At 49.1% G+C, this 20,273-nt stretch overlaps 2 protein-coding genes across 2 annotated transcripts in view; one reads left to right on the top strand and one right to left on the bottom strand.

The window, feature by feature from the left end:
* Positions 1 to 739: 739 nt before the first annotated feature.
* LOC149346981 (uncharacterized) overlaps positions 740 to 20,273 on the bottom strand; it is a 36,734-nt gene continuing 17,200 nt past the window's right edge. Inside the window, exons 10-15 of the mRNA XM_089541454.1 lie at positions 19,956 to 20,084; positions 19,085 to 19,184; positions 17,370 to 17,470; positions 12,110 to 12,250; positions 8,675 to 10,147; positions 740 to 1,399 (exon numbers count right to left, since the gene is read on the bottom strand). Of these exons, the coding sequence (XP_089397580.1) occupies positions 740 to 1,399; positions 8,675 to 10,147; positions 12,110 to 12,250; positions 17,370 to 17,470; positions 19,085 to 19,184; positions 19,956 to 20,084 (2,604 nt within the window). The remainder of the gene's footprint in view (positions 1,400 to 8,674; positions 10,148 to 12,109; positions 12,251 to 17,369; positions 17,471 to 19,084; positions 19,185 to 19,955; positions 20,085 to 20,273) is intronic.
* On the top strand, positions 3,808 to 5,322 carry LOC149346982 (uncharacterized). Its single transcript, XM_089585475.1, has 2 exons — positions 3,808 to 3,857; positions 4,923 to 5,322. Exons 1-2 carry the CDS (start codon positions 3,823 to 3,825, stop codon positions 5,320 to 5,322), a joined length of 435 nt encoding a protein of 144 aa, XP_089441601.1. The 5' UTR covers positions 3,808 to 3,822.

Genomic DNA, 20,273 nt, shown 5'->3' on the forward strand with positions numbered 1-20,273 from the left:
AGAAAGTGAGTACCTTCTAGTCTGTTTCATTGAGGCACTTCCACACTGTCTAAACGTCTTGCCACTAGCTAGCTGATTACAATAAAGTTGGAAACATGGCTATTTCTGACCAGTCTGACCATGCGAAGAAATAGGTCCGTAGGGAACCGAGTATCTCTGGTCTACACTCACAGACTGATGGTTAAGAACAGCCCACTGAAGGAAGACGTGGCACAAATGAAAAGAGACTGCAGAAGTGCTAACTCTCAGCTCTTCTGACTTACTTTGCCGAAACGCTTTCACTGTAACTGCGCGAAAGTTTGCTGGAACTCTCGGCTGGACAATTTTTTAGTGAATATGTAGATGAATATTATCGACTAAAATGAATAATATAGACCTAATTATCAGCTCTCTACAAGTCCACCAATTTCACTGTGTGTCAAAGCAGGTCATTATCGCTATACTGCACCGCATATGCCTGGACGACACGCATTTTTCCCTAAACGGGTGGTTTTCCCATCACGAGCAGTAGTCCTCCTCAGTGATGTGCAGATATAACCATACTGGAATAGCGTCCCCTCCCCCCCCCCCCCAATGACTTTTGATGCACAGAGCCTAACTCATTGTGTGCCACTGTGCTGTATGCCATAATTCCCCAAAACAAAGGGAGTTTCACATATAACTAAGCTGCTCTACATGGAAGCCCATCATCCCACATATCGGGGAGCACTGTATGTCTTCGATGGTGTCCGTGTAAATTTCACTGACCAGCCGATCCACGCTCGCGATTATCCGCGCTCTCCGAACTGATTGTGTCTGGGTGCTTCTTCGAGAAATTTCGGCGCTTGCGATGGCTGCCAGTTTTACTGCTCGTGTCCCGCTGTTCCCTGGGGCTGTGGGTAGCCAGGGAAGCCGCAGCTTCCGGTGCCGCGCCCTCTTTTCCTGTAGCAGCAGCGACGTCCGTTTCCGGCGTCAGTGACGCCAGCAAATGTGGCGTCTTTTCGATGGCCGCCTGTTGGCACGTTGGCAGAACCAACGCGCTTGCAACTGCCCGCTCGGCTTCTGGAACAGCCGTGTCTTGCTGCTGAATGGGGACCGGCACAGGCGCCGTCTCGGTCGCGTAGGACTTGTTACTCTGCACCGTGGAATGTGCCCCCAGTGAAGCGAGCGACGGGTAGTCCGGGGACGCCTTCAGCGTTCCAGCACTTCCAGCGGTTGCAGCGACTCTGCTGGTTTCGGCGTCGACATCAGGAGGCGCTTCGAGATGCCTTTTCGAGCGGCGTCCTCGGCTCCAGCGGGGTCTGTGCGCCACTAGCTTGCGCAGCAAATTGGTGGTCTTGCCCGATGATGACTTGCGGCTCCTCGAGAAGTCTGTCTGGCTGGTCTGAGGCTGGGACGGGTTTGCCGCGTCTTGCTGTGCCTGCAAAGAAGCGCCGGATGGTGGCCGTGATGTGAAAGGTGCCCGTATACGTGACGTTTAAACTGCGTCTCAGCGAAGCTCAGTCTTAAAGATAGACATTTCGAAGTGAAAGATTGCTTTTGCTAAGTGGCTGTACCAGTGGTGGCGGAGGTTAGATTTTAAAGATCCCCATGCGGCCGAAATTATTCGTAGCCCTCCACTAAGGCACATATCCTTTGTCTTTCACTTCCTCCTTTATCCTATGCAGAGATAGCAAGACAGTTACTAGGTCATCTCCTTTCCTCAAAAAGCTATTTTCATTTTTCAGTTTCCTTTTTGATTGACTGGGTCATAGAGTTATGACTGGGCGCATGATTAATTCTTCTATACTCGGGAATCCGAAATATTTTTGATTATTGGGAGCCTTTCACTCGAAAAAGTACAAAAGAAAGGCAGCACAAGCGAATGAGAGCTAATAAGAATAAAGCTAGGGGTGAATGTTTCCATTTTGCTTGAGCGTATTCTGCAAGTAGTGCTGCTGTTCAAAGTGCTAATATCTAGAAGCCCGGGCAGACGGTGTGAGGCAGGTGGCTCAGTCATTCTCTTACTATGGCATGCAAAGACTAATGCCCCGTATTGGCAGTAGTACATCGGCGGCTGGTGGCAGCTATGGCAAAAGGTAATGCATCCGTGAATGTATCCGTGCAGAAAGAACATTTTGAACCTTCGTTTCGAAAAGCGGAACTTAACAAACTGCTATCATATTAAATTTCCTTATACTACAGGAGAATGCAGTTAAACCTGTATAAATTATAAGCTGACATAAGTCGGCAACTTTTAGTTACATGTGTAGTTACATGTGTAGTTACAGTGCAAGCACTGTCCGCGGTATTCGCTCCCGCCGTCCTTCTGCTGTCGGCGCCGGAATCATTAGCAACATAGTCGCGGCAATGGGCGCGCACTGCTAGTCACGTATCTTCCTTGTTTTGTGCTGCTTTTGGACATGGCTCTAGTATGTGCCACTAGTAGGTTTGACTACAAATATGAAAGCTGCGATGGCTACGGAAAGACGCCGATCGCGCTGGAGCACGGCGCATTGTGCTAACTTTGTTCGTAGACATTCCTCTTATTTCAAACTCAGTATTTCCACTACCTAAAACATTGTCGGCGTTCGTTATGTCAAGGTCAACCGCCTTAAAAATTACCTACTTACGTGGAGTTTTCAAATACACACGCTTTCAAGGGGCTCTGAAACACCTCAGTCGAGCACAGCAACTCGCGATCGCTTAGTCACTGCATTATGTTGCAACGAAAACCCGAGCCAAATACAATTCGACGCGCAGCTGAGAACCCACAATCTTTCGCGAAAGTTGGCAAACCCTTCCCGGCGACTTTTTCATGCTCGCACTTTCCTCCGTCGCTCGCACCTGTGTATGCAAACTGAGAGATGGCCATTGGTTAGATTCTTTCAGACGTCAGGCAGCTACCATGACCGCGGCCAATAAGCTGCTTAGCTCTGGCGGGTCAGGAAGCTCCGCCCACGGAGGTGGGGCCGGCGGAGGAGCGCAGATTTTCCAGTGTGCAAAAAGTGACGAGAGGAGAGGGAAAGGCGCGAAGACGCTGAAGTTCAGATTTTGACTACAGCTGACACAGCTTCTACAAAGGGTTTTGAAAAAAGTTCTTTCTGGACAATATTCGTGAAGCGGCGTGCTTTAACATCCCAAGCTTCCCGCAACTTTAGATCCCCTTTCAGAGCTTCTTTTAAGGCGCGAATATAGTCCGACGTAACGCGCGCGCGCGCGCGCGCTCGCACACGCTGCGTTACGTTGCCGAAAACAACTCCTCCTATAGTCCGACGCACTGCAGCGCCGACGTAACCGGCGGCTGCCAGCGCGCCCCGACGAGCCCGGCGCAGATTTGGCTTCTGCTCCATTCGCGCGCCGGCGCCGCCGACCGCGTCGACCCACAATGCATCGCGCAGACAAAGATGGCGGATGTCTTTGCGGGCAGCATGAGTGGCGCCTGCGGCTCAAACGTCGAACTTGCGTCGGATAGCGTGGTGGAGAGGTTCATTGAAGCGATAAAACAGCACCCCTGTGTGTATGATACCAAGCGACTCGATTTCAGGGACCTACCGCGCAAAGAGAACGCGTGGGAAGAGATACGGCAACGCAGTGGTCTCTCCACAGGTGAGGTGTTTAGCGACTGCTGCGTTCGGCTTCATTTGTACGTTTGTCGGCCGAAGCATCCCAATCCCACTTGCTGGTTGCGCCGTAATGTTTGACCGATTTTTTTGTCCCTTGTTCCTGTTTGTAGTTGCAGAGTGCCACAAGTTGTGGAAAAAGCTGCGAGATCGCTTTACCCGTGAACTCAAAGCAATCGAGCTCGCAACAAGGAGCGGCAGCGCCTACGTTGCGAGGCAGACGTGGGAGTTTGCTGATGCGATGAACTTTTACAAGAATTGCGGTCGTCCAAGAAAGTGAGTTGTTTTCTCTCTGTTTTGGAATGCCTGTTTTCGCAGCTCGAGGTACGTGGAGTTACGAGCATGAAATGTGCTAGTTGTACTGCATGAATTGTGTGCTACGTTCACGCACATGTTGTTCACTGAGCCTCCTTCGTTAATTTATGCTTTTTTACTGTGACTTTCACCGTCACCGTCTTTGTGGGAGCATTTAGTACCTTTTTTTGCTTTTTGTTTTGTTGCATGTAACTGCCTATGAACTATTGCGCTGTATTACGTTTAACAGCATAGCTTCAGGGGAAGACCCTGGAGAAGCGTGTGGACAATTGCTGGTCTTTTCGGAACGTTTCGCAGCTTTTATGCGGCTCAGAAAAGAGAGGACTCAATCCGTAATAAAATCAGATAAAATTTTGGCCAGCTTTGAAAAGCTAGAGTAATACCAAAGATGCTATCAAATGAACTTGCCGGACAGTCAGACATCTGTTGCGAAAATTGTGAATCCTCGAGCTTCGGATTCTGCTTCGGTGTTGTGTGTTTTTGCATGTTTGGTTTCATGGGTTTGGCTCAGCTGCATTCTTGGAACTCGCGTAAACTTTGTTTTGGGCTAACGTGGCATGTGCATTGGTTTTTCGTTGCTTGGTTGTTCGGCCTGTGTCTTTGCTGTTTGTGCTGAGGGTGGGTCGAGGGTTGCATAGGGTCTGTGGGCAGCCTCCTGCCTAGGACATGGGTCGGGGAGGTGGCTCCTGCTTCTGGAAGGTTGAGGCGTTGGTCACCGTAGTTTGAGGACAACACTTTGTGACACTAATACTAACGGGGACAATTGGAGCAGTTGGTTTAGTATTTTGCTTACTGGAACAGCGCTACTCACCGGCACGAATACGAAGGCAAGACAAACACATGGGTCCTGAATTTCAACTGAATTTCAAACATCAGTTGAAGCCAAAGCTCATATGTTTGTCTTACTTTCGTCTTCCCTGTGTGTAATGCTGTTCCACTCGACAAGACACTGGCGCTCTTTTTGCAGTAAAATAAAAAAGTGAAACGACAAGACTGAACTAACTGGAGTCAAAACTGTTTTTTCAGGACTACCTGCAACGTGGGCTCAGGTGCCCTGCCAAGAGGTGACGACAGCGCCTCAACAGCAGAAGAAATCTTTAACGCAATTCAAGGTAATTCGTCAGCACCGTCGCCCATCGCCAATATTGATGAAGACCTGGAGCCCTTGGCATCAAGTCCTGGTCAACCTGCCAGTCAGGAAGACATTACATTGAGCGAGCCACCCTCAAAACGGCCAAGGAAAGGAAGGGGTTGTGACACTTTCGAGCAGCAGCTCCTTTCACAGCTGGGCAAGCACAGCACAGAAAATGAGGCTTTTGGGCAGTCCATTGCTATGAGCCTTGACAGGATGCCAGCGAGAATTGCCTCTCGCTTGAAAGTGAAAATAATGGAACTCATAGCAGATGTTGACCAGTGTGATGCTTAATTTTAACATATACCTTTTGAAGCGTAGGTAACAGCAAAGATATCTGCGCTTTGTTTCTTTAGATAACCTCAAGTGCATTTGAGTTCATTTTTTTTTTGCATTTCCTGTCATGCAGCGCAGTTTTTTTTATATCATTGTGTTCATGTTCCTATTGTTTTAGTCAGCTGCATAGCTGTGATATATTTATTAGACTGTTGAACTGTTTCATTGTAATTATTGGAAGTTTCAATGTGGTTAGTAGTCTCCTGCCTCTTTCACCACTTCATTTTTTTGCAATGCAAGCTGTCTGTGATGTGATGGTAACTTGAAAGCATTTTTTCAGTGCAAAATTAGGTAGGATGTAGGAAAGGGACACACGCAGCAGAAATGCCGTGTCCTGTGTTTGTCCTGGGTGTGTCTCTTTCCTACACCCTCTCTAATTTTTCACTGAAAAAATGTTTTCGAATCACTGAGACCAAATAGCATGTCTTTATACTCTTGCAAGTGATCTCATGCTTCGAGACTTATACTGATTGGAAACAAGAAGAAAAAGAGGGCCATTGCTGAACTTCCACCATATATTTATTCACATGGTATGTTGATTTATATATCAAACATCTTCCGCAACATAATCAATCCTACATGCCTTGATGTGTTCAAATGAAACGTTAAACACGAAAACAGTTCAATAATAAGGTGTATAAAACAAGCACACAACTTTATGTGGTATGCGTGTACAAAAAGCAGAAACACAAATGTTACATGAACAGTTGCAACACACGTGTGGCATGTCATTAGTGCAATCCATGTACAACTACTGAACTGAATGATCACGAGATTGCTAAATAAAGTTTCACATTTTGAGCTGGCGTGTGACTTTTGCTTGTTTTACATGGAAAAGAACGCAGTTTACAGACAGAGAGGCAACAACTTCGTGCTGTGCATTAGCATCGCCTGACTACCCTCAGTTGCCATGGCAAGGAACCCCTTGGGGACATGAAGTACTCTGCAATGGAGTCACGAATTCTCATGGCATCTGAAGCTGAGCGGCTGCCATTGCGAGTACCCTGATGGTTTAAGTGTGCTATGGTCTGCCTCCAGCCACCTTCTTGGACTCTGTCACCACTGACCCTGTCACCATAATCATTAGGGCAATAGGCATTGTCCGACAGCAGAAAATTGTGCAGGCACACCGCCGCACTAACCATGTCCGTTAACAACTCCACATCACCACTAACGGTTCCTAGGAAGCAGCGCCAACGTGAAACCAAAATTCCAAATGCGTTCTCAACGCAACGACGTGCCCTTGACAGCCTATAGTTGAACACCCGTTTTGTGTCATTCAGTTGCCTGCCGGGGTAAGGGCGCATTAAGTAAGGCTGCAGGGGAAATGCTGCATCTCCCACGATGCACAGTGGCCACCCGTTATGCCCCGAAGGCAAGTTAAGTGTGTTCTCCTCAAAGCTCTTTCTGATGGGGCTTTCTCGAAAGAAAGAGCCATCAGAGAGTCGGCCCTTGGCACCAATATCAACCAGTGTGAAGCGGTAATTTGCGTCTGCGACCGCCAGCATCAGTAACGAGTAAAAACCCTTGTAGTTATAATACTCCGAACCACTCTCATCAGGGCACGTAATAGCGAAGTGTTTGCCATCTATGCACCCTACACAATTGGGAAAGTTCCATTTGGTGTCAAACCCCTCTCTGATGAGCTGCCATTCTTCTGAGGTCGGCTGTCGCAGCACAATTGGGGAAAGGCAGTCCCAAATGGCAGGCAGAGTCTCTTTCAGAATGCCGGAGACCGTGCTTACATGCATGCGATAGCTCATAGCAATGTCGATCATAGAGCCGCCGGTTGCCAGAAACCTGGGACGGGTACAAACATAAAAATTGAATTATAATGCAACAGTGCTGTTCGTTCCCAGAAACAGAATTGGGACTCGGGTAGCACGCACGTAAAGTGTCACTCAGTTGAAAAGGAGTGTTAATATACGATTAAGCTGGAGGGGGTGACGACGCAGCTGTCTTCAGCTATGTTCAAGCGTTCAGTCATTTGTGACGTGCTGTTTTTTCACGGAAAAGAATGAAATGCGCGGTATGCAGGTGGAAAGAAAATGTGCGTTCGGAAAGACCAGCGCGAGAAGTGGTCAGACGACACAGAATTGTTTTCCCTGCTATTTCACTGCATAAAAACAAGAGAGATCAAAAGAATAAAAATTTTCTAAACCTTATCAGGAGGTTATGTGCTTACTTTCATCTGGAGATCTAGGAAATACTATTCACAGCGATAAACACACGATAACTTCGTAGGTAGAGCATTATGACAGATAAAAACAAGTGGATCTCGGTAAATAGACTATTGAACACAACTAAAAGCCAAAATATTTACCGCAACGTGACTGCCAGCCTTTCTCCTGGGCTGATCGGGTTCTTGTGGTTCGGCGGATGGAGGATGCGGTCATGGACAAGGCTCAGGAGTTTATCAAACGAGGCCTTGGTCATCCTGCGCGGGAGGTCGTTGTACATAACGGCTTTCAAGCATGCACTAAGCATGTTCAAAGCAACACCAAATCCCATTTCGACCGGTTACATACAGTACAGCCATATTTTTAAAATGGGCCAAACAGCATCACATAGTGTGAAAGCATTCGGCCCTAAAGCATAAAACAGGGCTCCATTTTCCTTCGTGCATTTTTATAGAAATAAAAAGCTGCTCGCATACTTCACAGCGAGCTAAAATCTACTCAAGAATAAAACGCACCCTTTGTGCGGTCTGGTTACCTGAAGTACTTGAGGTGGTACTCTGGGTCCTTCTGCCGCAGTTCTTGAACAAGCTGGTGGTACTCGCCTGTGCTTTTCCGCTCAGAGAAAATCTCTCGCACATACATCGAGCGCCTGCGCTTTCGCCGCAGGCGGCGTACTAATAACGCGAGAGCAAGTTTCTGTCGCGCAGATAACATCCTAGCCATGGTTAGTAGTAGCCGCGATGCCGTGGATGGAGCGAAACAGATGAACCGCCGAAGAAAAAGGCGCGAACGGAATGCAGACGGCCCGCGGGTCGGAAATTGGCGCGCGGGTCTGCGATCGTTCTGCGCATGCTCCGAAGAGTGCCGCCGACGGCGCGCAGCGCCGAAGTATAGAGGGGTTCGCATTTTGTCTGGCGTAGCGAAACCAGCGTAGCGTGGCTGACCGCGAGCGACGCTTGCCCGCGCGCCGACCACGTCGGACTATAAACGCGCCTTTATGGGCGGCGTTGGGGAATTGAGAAATTTTGTAATATTGAGCAAATTACTACAAGAGCTTCGTTACATCCAGGTTTCACTGTATCGCCATACACTATGTGCTGCAGCTGTCGAGAAGAATATGTTCGCATTACCGTCGACATTCCGGCCGCATCCATCCCTCGCTGCTCGGCCACTTTCTCGGGCGCTGTTGTCTTGCGCTGTCCCTTCGCGACTGCTTCACTCTTGTCAAGCGACGTCGCTACCTCGGCCGTAGGTGCTCTGGCTGGGACCTTTGCGCGAGACGCTGCCCCCGAGGACTGCTTGTGGACCGGTTGCTTCAGCTTAGACTGCCTGCTCTCCTTGTCGCCAGTCGATTTTCCGGAGTATGGCGCTGAACTCGTGTCTCTTGGAGGCACCGCCGCCGCTGTGGCTGAGGAAGTGCCGTATAGAAGTGCCAGCTGCAAAGGCTTCTTGTCTGCAGTGGCAAAGCTCGGTGCTTTCTGGGAAGACGATGAGGACTTCAAGGAGGACGAGTGCTTTCGCGAGGAGGACTTCTTGGGGGTAGTCGGTCGTCCCTCGAACGACGTCTTCACCGAGGGTCCATGCGGAGGCTGCTTGAGGAGTGCGTTTTCCTCGGTTGCGCCCGGTATAGCTGGAATACCTAGAGGTTCTTGCGCAGGACCGGAAGCCTTCTGGGCTTTTGAGTCCTCCGAGGCCCGTTTCACTGCTTCTTCTAGTATGGCAAGCTGTTCGTCATGCACCGTCGATGCTGCGACGTTGCTAGCGCCTTTGTGTGGTACCGTCAGCTTAGCGTCGTGGTGCGGAGCGGTGAGCAAGTCGGGCTCTGGTCGTTGTTCCTGGACGCTTGGTTCGAGACCCTCACCCGCGCGGCGTTGCGTTGGATCTTTCCGTGCAGTGTCGTGTTGTGACGACACTGACTTGAGGGAGGCGACATCTTGCTGAGCGGGCTTCTTAAGAGGCACGCTGCCAATGGAGGCAACTGGTGCCAGCAGGAAGTGCTCAGCCGCTGAGTCGATGACAAAGTCCTGGTTGTCGATGGTCTCGCCGCTGTCGTTCTGTGCGTTTTCAGGGATGCCGACCGCAGATGGAGGTATGATAGGTGCGCAGGGTACAAGGCCCGCTGAGGGTATCGCAACGGCGGCCGGCTTTTTTGGTTTGACTATAGCCTCTCGAGTTTTGCTCGCCAGTCGCCTCAAGGAGCTGAGTCTATGGGACACGTGGATGGTGCCAGACTCCGGAACGATCTTTTTGGAGGCCCGCTTCTTTTTGGACTTTTTCCCGCGATGGGTCTCTTCGGAACTGCATTCACGCCAGTCGGACGGCGGTCCAACGCACTTGGCCGGATCAGAAGGCACGTACTGGTGCGTCGCAAAGTGTTCCGAGGTCGATTTAGAAGTTGGAGAATGGCGCTTCTTATGCGAGTGCTGATGTTCTGTGTCCACAGCGGCTTCCGCCACCGACGGCGGAATAGAACCCTTTTCCAGTTCGGGCTTGCTCTTCAAGATGTCGATGTCTTCGACCAAGGCCTGGTGCCGGTAGACCATGGCGTCTTCCCAGCTCAGCGGAGTCCATGTGGGCAACGGGTCGAGGCTATTCTTCAGTTTCTGTTGGAGGGAAATTTGGGAGACATGAGGAAGTGACTCGAAAATTGCGCTTTTTATGACCGCTATGGGCAGAGCGTTTAGACGAACCGCACTCCGAGTTCCTTGGTGTAATGGGTTCACTGCTCAAATGCGTTGTCATGACATCCGCGATAGCGATTACGGTTAAAAAAATCCCATCCCACGTCACTCATACTGACAACAAAGCTCTTGTAACGTAGAAAAGAGCAAGAACCAAAATACAGGTATCGCCGCCACACGCCAAACTCGCAAGTGCAAGCGTGATGACGCCATAGGACAAAACAGTGTTGCTAGAACCAATGGTTCTAGAAACACTAGGACACGAGAAGTCACGAATCACTGAGGCGCAGCCAATGCATGCGCAAATCTTCTTGACGTCGCCAGATGGCGCCACGTATCCGGCAGCTACGCGCGCGCCTGCAGCATCGGGACCAATCACAGCCTGCTCAACGGCCTTAGGCGGGCTCCCGGTATTCCGCTAACGGTACAAGGCACACGGTATGCTAAAGGTGTCTATTTGCTAGAACTTCGTTGACGACTTCGAGAACGGGATCCATCGTCACGCTGGCAAAACGCCGGTGCAAACGTAAACGAAGCGAGGTAGCGATGGCCGCAATAGCCGATAGATGCCTTCAACGTGCGGCCGGCGGTAGCTTTCTTTTCGGCTGCTGCAAGGCCGCACTGCTGGTCGCCAGAAATCACGGGGTCTGCGTTACGTCATGTGCACGTCATGTTTCACGTCACTTAGTCCTGTGTCGTGATAAGAGAATCCCAAGTTTGAATCAGAGCGGCGGGAAAAACTTTTGCAGCTTCGAATCCAAATTTCTTAGAAATAAATGCACCTTTTGCTGCCTGCCAAGTGGCAACAAAGCCATGAAATGCCGAACTACCGGATTTTGCTGTAAAAAAAAATATTAATAGAGCTCTCCTCACTGTCCCTTTAAGACTTTATCTGTAGTAAGCATGGTGCTGTTTGACACGCGTGTCGGTTGTTAGAAGACATTAAGGCGAAAGCCTTTAATGGCTTATACTGTCTTCCGTTAGCAGAGGGTGTCACACCTTTGGCAGCGTTTAACTCGTGTTAACTCGGGAAGAAAAAAGATAAGAGAAAACGAATGGTTTCTTCAGATAGAGGAGGAAAAAATGAGCCCAGAAGCCACGTTTAATCACTGTAGAGTGATTAGTTAATTAATTATAGTGAAAAATGTCAAAATTGGGTCGAAATAACGCAGACGTCGATATAGCTACGGAAACGGTGTGGCGTCACATTCACTGGAGATCGTCACGGCATAATGAAAATAGTCACAGAATGGTCGAAAAAGGCCAGATTTGCGTTAAATTAGATGGAAAGATGTGTAATTAAGCGTAATTAACACTTAATATGCCCAAGAGATGTATAATTTGGGTATCGATGTATCCACGGGAACGGTGTGACGTCACATCCACCGGAAGTCGTCACGGCATAGTGTCCTCGGCTTTCGCATCTTAAACACTGCAGTTGCCAGTGTCCTCGCAATTTTTATCGCACGTACAGGATACCAGGAAGGACAGACAGTACGAAGCTGTAGCTTTTATAAAAGTTGGTTACGTGTGAAAAGATCCTTATAGTCGGATACAACTTAAGTCTGCAGTGAAGCTCCGCCCATATTCAGCCTTCGTGCACAGAATTCCTCCACGACAAAAAAGTAGTCCGCTGCTTAAACAATTCTTGTTACTTTAACAAGAAGCTTAAGACAAGAAAAAAATTATGACCTCTAGAATTTTTATTCATGAATTGTTTGATATAGTCAAACATTAAAAAGCTGATTTCGTTTACAGTTGCGATTAGCCAGCGGAGTAATACAAGACGCCGCGGACCGCGGCCCAGTGTTAGCAACTGCTGTTTTTATAAGTTGTATCCTACTATAGTGTCCTTCTGAACAGCAGCCTCGAAAGAATGCTCACCATCTTGGTACAGACGAGGAAGACGACGGCGAAGACTGGTATGAAGCTGAACTCGACCATCTCGAACCACGCGATGATGAACGCCAGCCCGACAGGGTAGCTCTCCCACGCGCTAAACGCAGCCTTGGCCCACATGAGTGTCTACGAAAGCGGGCAGGGAGGGAAAAGCGAAATCGTTGAGACGCGAGAATGTCCCGGGCCTCATAGTTTGGGGCGTCGGGATGCCCAGGGATGCCTTGTATGTAGGTATTGTTTTAGGGGCGATTGAGGGGGCGTCTCAAATCTGAGCCACATCTAGGATAACATGAAAGTGCGCGCTGTCTCTTGCTATGCGAAAAATTCGTCTTCGTTTGCTCCCTGTGCATCGCGCTAGCAAATAGTTAATAGGACTTTCTTGTTCTGATACGTTTCGGCCGCGCCGCAACGTTTCAGCTAGGGAACAGCGTAGTTTTAGAGATAAAGTGTGAATTTAAAGCGAATAACGCCTATTGCAAGCACCTGTAGTACGCTTTCCCTTACAAAAATGTTTCTTGAGACAGTGTTGAAGTTCTCATGAGCAAACTTAACATGGCATGTTAAATTTTTGTTGTTTAAACTCATTGGAAAAGTGGCCACCGTGAGAGTTGAGCATTCTCAATAAAATTTCTGCATTGCTTTCATGTTGCAATTACTGGGGTGAATGAACACATCATTCTGAATTTTGGCTGTGGTAAAAGAAACGAAAAATCCTTGTAATACATTCGTATTGCGCCAGATGGATCGACTACCAATGCAATTTTCGGTAGTATATTCATATTTATTGCCTGCAATTTCTCGTTAACGTGACGCTGACAGTCCCGGTGGTGCAGTGCTCCACACATATGCACAAACACACGTGTGTGCATGCATGCATGCATACATACAGTAAATTTCCAGGTTCTTCTTCTTCTTCTTCTTTGCACCATAGGTGCACCGCCAGAGACGGTTGGTAACTCGAACTGAAGCTCTTCGCACCAGGGGTGCCACGTCAGAGACGCTCGTGTGATCAGTTGACACGCAGGGATAAAAAAAAGGCAATAACTGAGGTTTATGTACAGATATTTACAGCGTACAGAAGTTTAGACACTCGAGACAAATTAAACGGCAAACGGACAAACAACAAAAAGGGCGGAACTGGCTAATACTAGGGGAGACCCCTACTCGGCGTTGCCGAAGATGCGTTGCATCTCACCTTAGCGCAGAACCCCGCTTCCACCTCCGGGGCCCGGTTTTAAAGCCCTAAAGGCCCGGCCCACATTTCGTAGCTTCCAATCATGTCACAATGTTCACATGATTGGTTTATCAAGAGCCTGGCCAGCCCTCCAGCTTCCGTAGGGCAAAACGCCCTTTCCACAAATACAAACGCACGGTCGTGCCAGTACGTGCAGAGAACATTCCCTCCACCACAAAATAAAAATAGAACAAACACAAATACACATCCGTGCCAGCACGTGTGCGAATCGGTACCGCGGGTGGGGTGGACACCCGTACTTCCCAGCGCGTTCGCGAGCGGCCGCGTTCCAAGAAAGGAGACGCTCTGCTTTGAGTGCCCCCAGCCGCGTTCCGATTACCCCCGCGAACGCTACCGATACCTTACACGCCCTTCCCAAGATTCTACAAAGGGCTCAAATGGCACTTTTAGAATTATAACAAAGGGATCGGTACGGGTCACAAAACCACCCTGTGGGTTACATGCCGCGGATACACTAGCACTGGCACAAACAAAACCAAAAACAACAAAATGCACACGGGCACCAACACAACATCACGCAAAATGCACACTTAAATACACACAGTGGCATGCCTGCCGTGCGCCGTAACACAGCGTCCAAGTTGGTGCGTTGCACCCAGTTCACCAGCATGCACGCCGTCGTCCTGCTCGCGAATGAGCACACAGACACAGACACTCGCGACTGGAGCGTTCACAGCACTCGCCCAATGCCCACGTGAGCCTCCTTAGTCGCACCGAGCGTCCCTGTGTAGTAACATTTAAGCCACCACGTGTTGTCAGTAACACAATTAACGCCTAAACGGTAACTCACTCATTAGGCTGGCGCCACAACGGGGCGCGAACTGAAAAGATGGTGCCCTCCAGGATCAAAAACGTCCCGGTTCTCGATGGGTCTAAACCCCTGACCACACAACGCACCTGAGAGCACTCTCTCTCCGGCGCACCAGTACGACACGCGTGCTGCGTAAAGAGCATAGCCCCTGGCCCGTCCAAATATAGCAGTAACGTCAGTCTTGCTACACTTGATATGCCGACCTCTAGCACGGAACATACTGTTCCTCGCGTCGACTTTCAGCGTGAAAGCCACGCACCTGCCTCCTGCCACTCCACCTCGCCCGGGGCCATCTGCACCTTTACTGCACGAGCAAACTTTGAAACCGCCGCTCCGTGCTTGATCAGCGCCCGCTGGCCCCGTGGCATAGTCTGACTCCGAGGCTCCATGAGCTCCCTGACAGTCACTTGACCCGGGCTTGCCTTGCGGCAAGTCGCCACTCATTTCCGGGTCCTCAACTGACCTGGTCGGGCACACACCGGGTGCGTTCAACTGCTCGGCGTTCTGCCCGGTCGGCCCAACAGGCCCACCTCCGCTCTTTGCCTCGGATGAAGGGCTCTTGCCACCAGAAACGCTACGGGGCACTTCATGCTCCATACCCGACACAGTGTGCGGTTGCGGCAACGCCAGATTTTCACTGGCTGTTACTAGTTCCGCGTCAGAGGTCACAATCTTAGAGCCTACAGGAATTCCACCGCTGTCCTGTTTGTTATCGGACACCTTGGTCACGATTGGCCCTAGATCACTAGAATTGGGCTGCTCCTGTTCTTTGCTAGCCGCCCGCGGTGGCGGAAAAGTTGTGGTATTTCCGCGTCCTTCAGGAATCCTGTTTTCACTTCCTGAACCTTTCGCGGCGTTTCCTAAGAAAGATGCGTTCCCGCATACCGGCTGATTGCTTTCAGCGTCCTCACTGCTTTTTCCCTGACCTGTGCATGACAAGCATAATCCTTTGTCTTCCAGCACAGGCTGCCTCACCTCTCGGGACTCGGAGCAGTTCTCCCTGATTAGTTCACTAGCTTTCCTAGACGCCTTGAGCTCAGCGAGCTCCAGCGCTAGCTGCTGACGCTTTGCTTCTAATTCATCCAAGACGCACTTGACATCCTGAGGTTTCTCCACGCACAGCGGCGCCTTTCCTCTATTCACTTTCGCAAGCTCTGCCTGATAATACGCTAACCGCGCCTTCGCCAGTTCAACCTGGTACTTCACATCAAGTGAGGGCCGGCTTGGATAACTCTCCATACCGCCTTCCATACCCCCCAGCTGTCCTATCGGCTCGAACACAGGGACGTGAACAATGCGACCAAGGAAACTCACGGTTTCGATGCGTCGATCCGCATTGCCCGCTCCTTGGCGTCGGAGTACACCGCCACTTTCCCCGGACGCTGCTATGAGTTGTCGCACGCCGCTGGTCCGCCGCCGGTGACCGTCAAGTTATCGACGCGCTGCTTTTCTGGACCGTATGCAGTCCCGCGTCGCTGGACACCTGCCGTGGTCCTTGCGTCCTTGCCGCCGTCTCTCCGCAGGTCCTTGCTCGAACGCTGCTGTTGCCTGGCCGTCGCCTTTATCCCTGCGTTCAATTTCTTCTTCCTGCGCCGTCTTCCGATGGCCGCAGGATCCTGTCGACTGCGCCAGTAAATTTCCAGGTTCTTCTTCTTCTTCTTCTTTGCACCATAGGTGCACCGCCAGAGACGGTTGGTAACTCGAACTGAAGCTCTTCGCACCAGGGGTGCCACGTCAGAGACGCTCGTGTGATCAGTTGACACGCAGGGATAAAAAAAAGGCAATAACTGAGGTTTATGTACAGATATTTACAGCGTACAGAAGTTTAGACACTCGAGACAAATTAAACGGCAAACGGACAAACAACAAAAAGGGCGGAACTGGCTAATACTAGGGGAGACCCCTACTCGGCGTTGCCGAAGATGCGTTGCATCTCACCTTAGCGCAGAACCCCGCTTCCACCTCCGGGGCCCGGTTTTAAAGCCCTAAAGGCCCGGCCCACATTTCGTAGCTTCCAATCATGTCACAATGTTCACATGATTGGTTTATCAAGAGCCTGGCCAGCCCTCCAGCTTCCGTAGGGCAAAACGCCCTTTCCACAAATACAAACGCACGGTCGTGCCAGTACGTGCAGAGAACATTCCCTCCACCACAAAATAAAAATAGAACAAACACAAATACACATCCGTGCCAGCACGTGTGCGAATCGGTACCGCGGGTGGGGTGGACACCCGTACTTCCCAGCGCGTTCGCGAGCGGCCGCGTTCCAAGAAAGGAGACGCTCTGCTTTGAGTGCCCCCAGCCGCGTTCCGATTACCCCCGCGAACGCTACCGATACCTTACACATACATACATACATACATACATACATACATACATACATACATACATACATACATACATACATACATACATACATACATACATACATACGTACATACATACATACATACATACATACATACATACACTCTCGCCTTACACATCAATCAGATGAAGAGCATGGAACAGTATAGAACACGAGGCTTTAGCATGAGCTAACGAAGAATTCATCTCAAGCGCAATCTCGACTATTATTATTTATTTATTTTATGTGTAGTAGAAGTATTCAAGTTCATATGCAACGTTCTGATAGTTGACGACCTTGATTCATTCATAAACAACATAAATAAAGCACTAATTAAGCGCCCTTTTTTATGAGCGCACATACGAATCCTCCGAAGTAGGTATACCTTAAAGAGCATAATCCTCTACTAGCACTTTTTTCTCTGAAAGAAAATGACTGAGCGATTTATGAGAATTTTAACGGGTGCTGCATGCGTTCTTAATATGTATAATATGATAAGGTTCTGTTTACACAATGCATGTCGAACTGATTTAATTTAGGTAGGCTTAGAAACGGCTGCCTTCAGACGATTCAACTTGAATTCAACAGAAATTGCTCAACAATTAATGTGTTGACTACGCTCAACAAAAATTTTGTTTAGCAGGTGTTGAGTAGGCTCAACATACATTGAATTCATGTTGGTTTCCAGTTGATTCAACAAGAGCTCAACAAGGCGTCAACTGAAGCTCAAAAGTCATTTTCTTAAGGGTCAACAAGAGGAGGAATCTAACTGCTACGAGTGCTATGAATTGCGTCCACCGTAGTCGGGGCGCCTCCGTTTGCGACCACTCACAGCGACGGTGACCGGTATGATCGACGTCCAGCAGACCTTGACGAATGTGCTCGGTGCGCCATTGGTCATCATGCGCGAGCTGAGGGAGAGTCTTCGGAAGCCTGAAAAATGAAGATGCGATTTCGTTCCCTTTCTTCGGCCCTCGATGCAGAGGGTCCAGCTTCTATTTCCAATGTTTACAACCACTGGAAATATTAACACCAAGCATCTTACAATGGCGTGCCGATCCTTAGGCTTTGGCATGATCAGTTGTGCCTATATATGTGTGGCAGCATATACAGAACTTAGGCATTTAGAATTATTAACTACGCAGAACGCAGATTAATCCCTTGTAAATTGTGGGTAAAAGTATAAGAAAGTCTGCGGTATATCGAGCTCAATTTCGCTGGTCATTCGATATAAAGAACTATAACGAACTGCACTGTTCGATCAGCTTTCGCACGCGAAGATGGATGGGCTGCGTGGCCTTGGGCGCCTTACTGCAGCGCCAGAGCTTTGAAAAAATGTGACAAGATGATTTTTATTTATTATTTATTTATTCAAGGTACCTACAGTGCCTTGAGAGGTATTATTGTAGGGGGGGGGGGTAAGTACATTAACAGTAAAATTCAATACAGCAAAATAGAACAAAACAGAAAAAAAGTTACAGAAAAATGTTAAGAACTTCCAATAAAGAGAACAGCATTCTGATTACACCCGAGACGCAGAACCAGCAATGAGAACAGCATAATCAGATTATTGCATTGACAATTGCGGCCTGGAAATTCTCACTCTCAAATACTTCATTAGGCAGCAGGTTCCGGTCATTTATTGTGTTGGAAAAACGTCGGGTGCGCTTGAAGGGGGTCTTCGATCTCTAGTCGCCATTTTCCACGCGCCGCCGCAGTGGCTCAGTGGTTGTGGTGCTCGGCTGCTGACCCGAAAGAGACGGGTTCGATCCCGGCCGCGGCGTCCGAATTTCGATGGAGGCGAAATTCTAGAGGCCCGTCTACTGTGCGATGTCAGTGCAGGTTAAAGAACTCCAGGTGGTCGAAATTTCAGGTGCCTTCCACTACGGCGTCCCTCATAGCCTGAGTCGCTTTGGTACGTTAAACTGCCTGAAATCAATCCATTTTCCACGCCACATCACTGTCATACGATTAAGTCAAACAAACTACAGCCTTACGGGGTTTGACTCCTGGCGTGCTTCGTCGCAGAAGGCATTGCGGCATCGAAGTGCACCTCACTTTTAATGAGGCGATTGGTTACAGACTGTCCATTGATAGTCTACTGACGAGTTCGTAATGAATGGCAAATCGGGTGAGGGAATACGTTGAACCAATAGCCTTCGGCGTTACTTGTAGCGCAGAGAGCACATAATCGATGTTCTTTTATATGACAGAGTGGGATCCGAGGGAAAGGAAATGTGTTCGTCTGGAGGAGACAGAATCGTCTAGTGAGGCAAGATAAGAAAATTTGCTGCCAGGGCAGAAGCGCCTAGTTCAGCACGGGGTAATTCAATATATCAATGCGAGATACCTTTGTCCTGCAATGGAGACATTCCTGCTGTGATGGTGATGTACTAGCCGACGTAGCAGAATTACCTGTTTAAAGGTCAGACTGAGATATGCGCTGGAGTAATGCTTAGAAATTAAGGGCAGAGAAATTGCCAAAACACATTGGTTGCGCGTACGAGCGCGGGTGAAGAAGGGCATTTCCGGAAGTTTTCCACTCACCGTAGAACTGAAGGATAACGACCGTCTCCAGCGCAACCATCAGTAATCGGAATCTGTTGTCCTGTGTGTATGCCAGCACAGAGACGACGCTGGCGCCGCCCTGTTGGACATAGTGCGAACGAAAGGAAGGTTGCTGTTGGATGAAAACGGTTGTTACAATTTCAAACGACTGTTATTTGGCGGAGTGTCTGGGCCTCTTGTACCGCCGTCTTTTTTTTTTTTTTACAGTAAAAGTCGTGCACTCTAGCGGCGGGTTTTGTTATCAGAAGCCGACTGATTTCATTTCATGTCTACAATGACCTGTTTCGGTTGGCGTTGACAATCGTGCCGGGCAAATTGCTTTTTATTCGAGACCACTATTGACAACGAGAATAAAACGGAGCGCTTATGGCTTAAACGGGGACATTTCTGCAACCAGCGAATACGAACTTGGGACTTATTGTTGCCATGCAACTACGCCGTGAGCGAAAGGCGCTGAAGGGCAGAATAGCCGTGCGGCTATTGTGGCTCGATTGTGCATCTCTCCTTGCAAGTTAAAGGCTGTGGATAACACAGATTGTACTTGTGAAGTGTGTACAGCTGTTATGTTGTCAATGGCCGAAAACGATATTTTGGGAGTAGTTGACGCAAATCGTTTTGTGGGCATGTATGGAAAAAAGGGGCAGTGTCCCGGGTAGTAATGTAGTAGCTTTGAAAGTTTTCCACCTAAGGATTCTTCGTCCGTGATCAAAGCACATACATCGCTTGGGCTAGCCCCGAAGATATTTCAGCAGATTCACACATGCCGTTACAATTACACCTTGTAGGGCTGAATGAAGAAGCAGGTAGTTATTCGTTTTCCTTATCTTTAAGAAGCAGCAAACTCGCTTACCGGGCTACAGGTGGCGATGCTGATGACGAACATTAATGTGCAGACGAAGAGGTGCGCGGCGCCACGGTGCAGCAGAATCATCGGATGCGATGCCGACAGCACCTCGATGACGATGTCGGGGACAATCAACTGGTGCAAACGAACCACCCGATTACACACTACAGCAGCTATCTCTCTGCGCTGAAGACAAACCAGTTAAATCTGGTCAGTACAGGCATACACGCTCGAACATGTATGGAAGATATATCTAACTGCTTCATGGGTGATTTTTTTGTCTTGGATCCATACCACATGTCCATCATCACCGGCACAGACTAT

Source organism: Amblyomma mixtum, chromosome 4 (assembly GCF_055824585.1).
Source record: "Amblyomma mixtum isolate Tamu chromosome 4, ASM5582458v1, whole genome shotgun sequence".
Taxonomy (NCBI): Eukaryota; Metazoa; Arthropoda; class Arachnida; order Ixodida; family Ixodidae; genus Amblyomma; species Amblyomma mixtum.

Excerpts from the sequence above, each read along its gene's own strand:
- LOC149346982 (XM_089585475.1), top strand. The coding sequence starts at position 3,823 with ATGAACTTTTACAAGAATTGCGGTCGTCCAAGAAA. Across the intron at positions 3,858-4,922 it reads AATTGCGGTCGTCCAAGAAA|GACTACCTGCAACGTGGGCT; the intron begins GTGAGTTGTTTT and ends CTGTTTTTTCAG.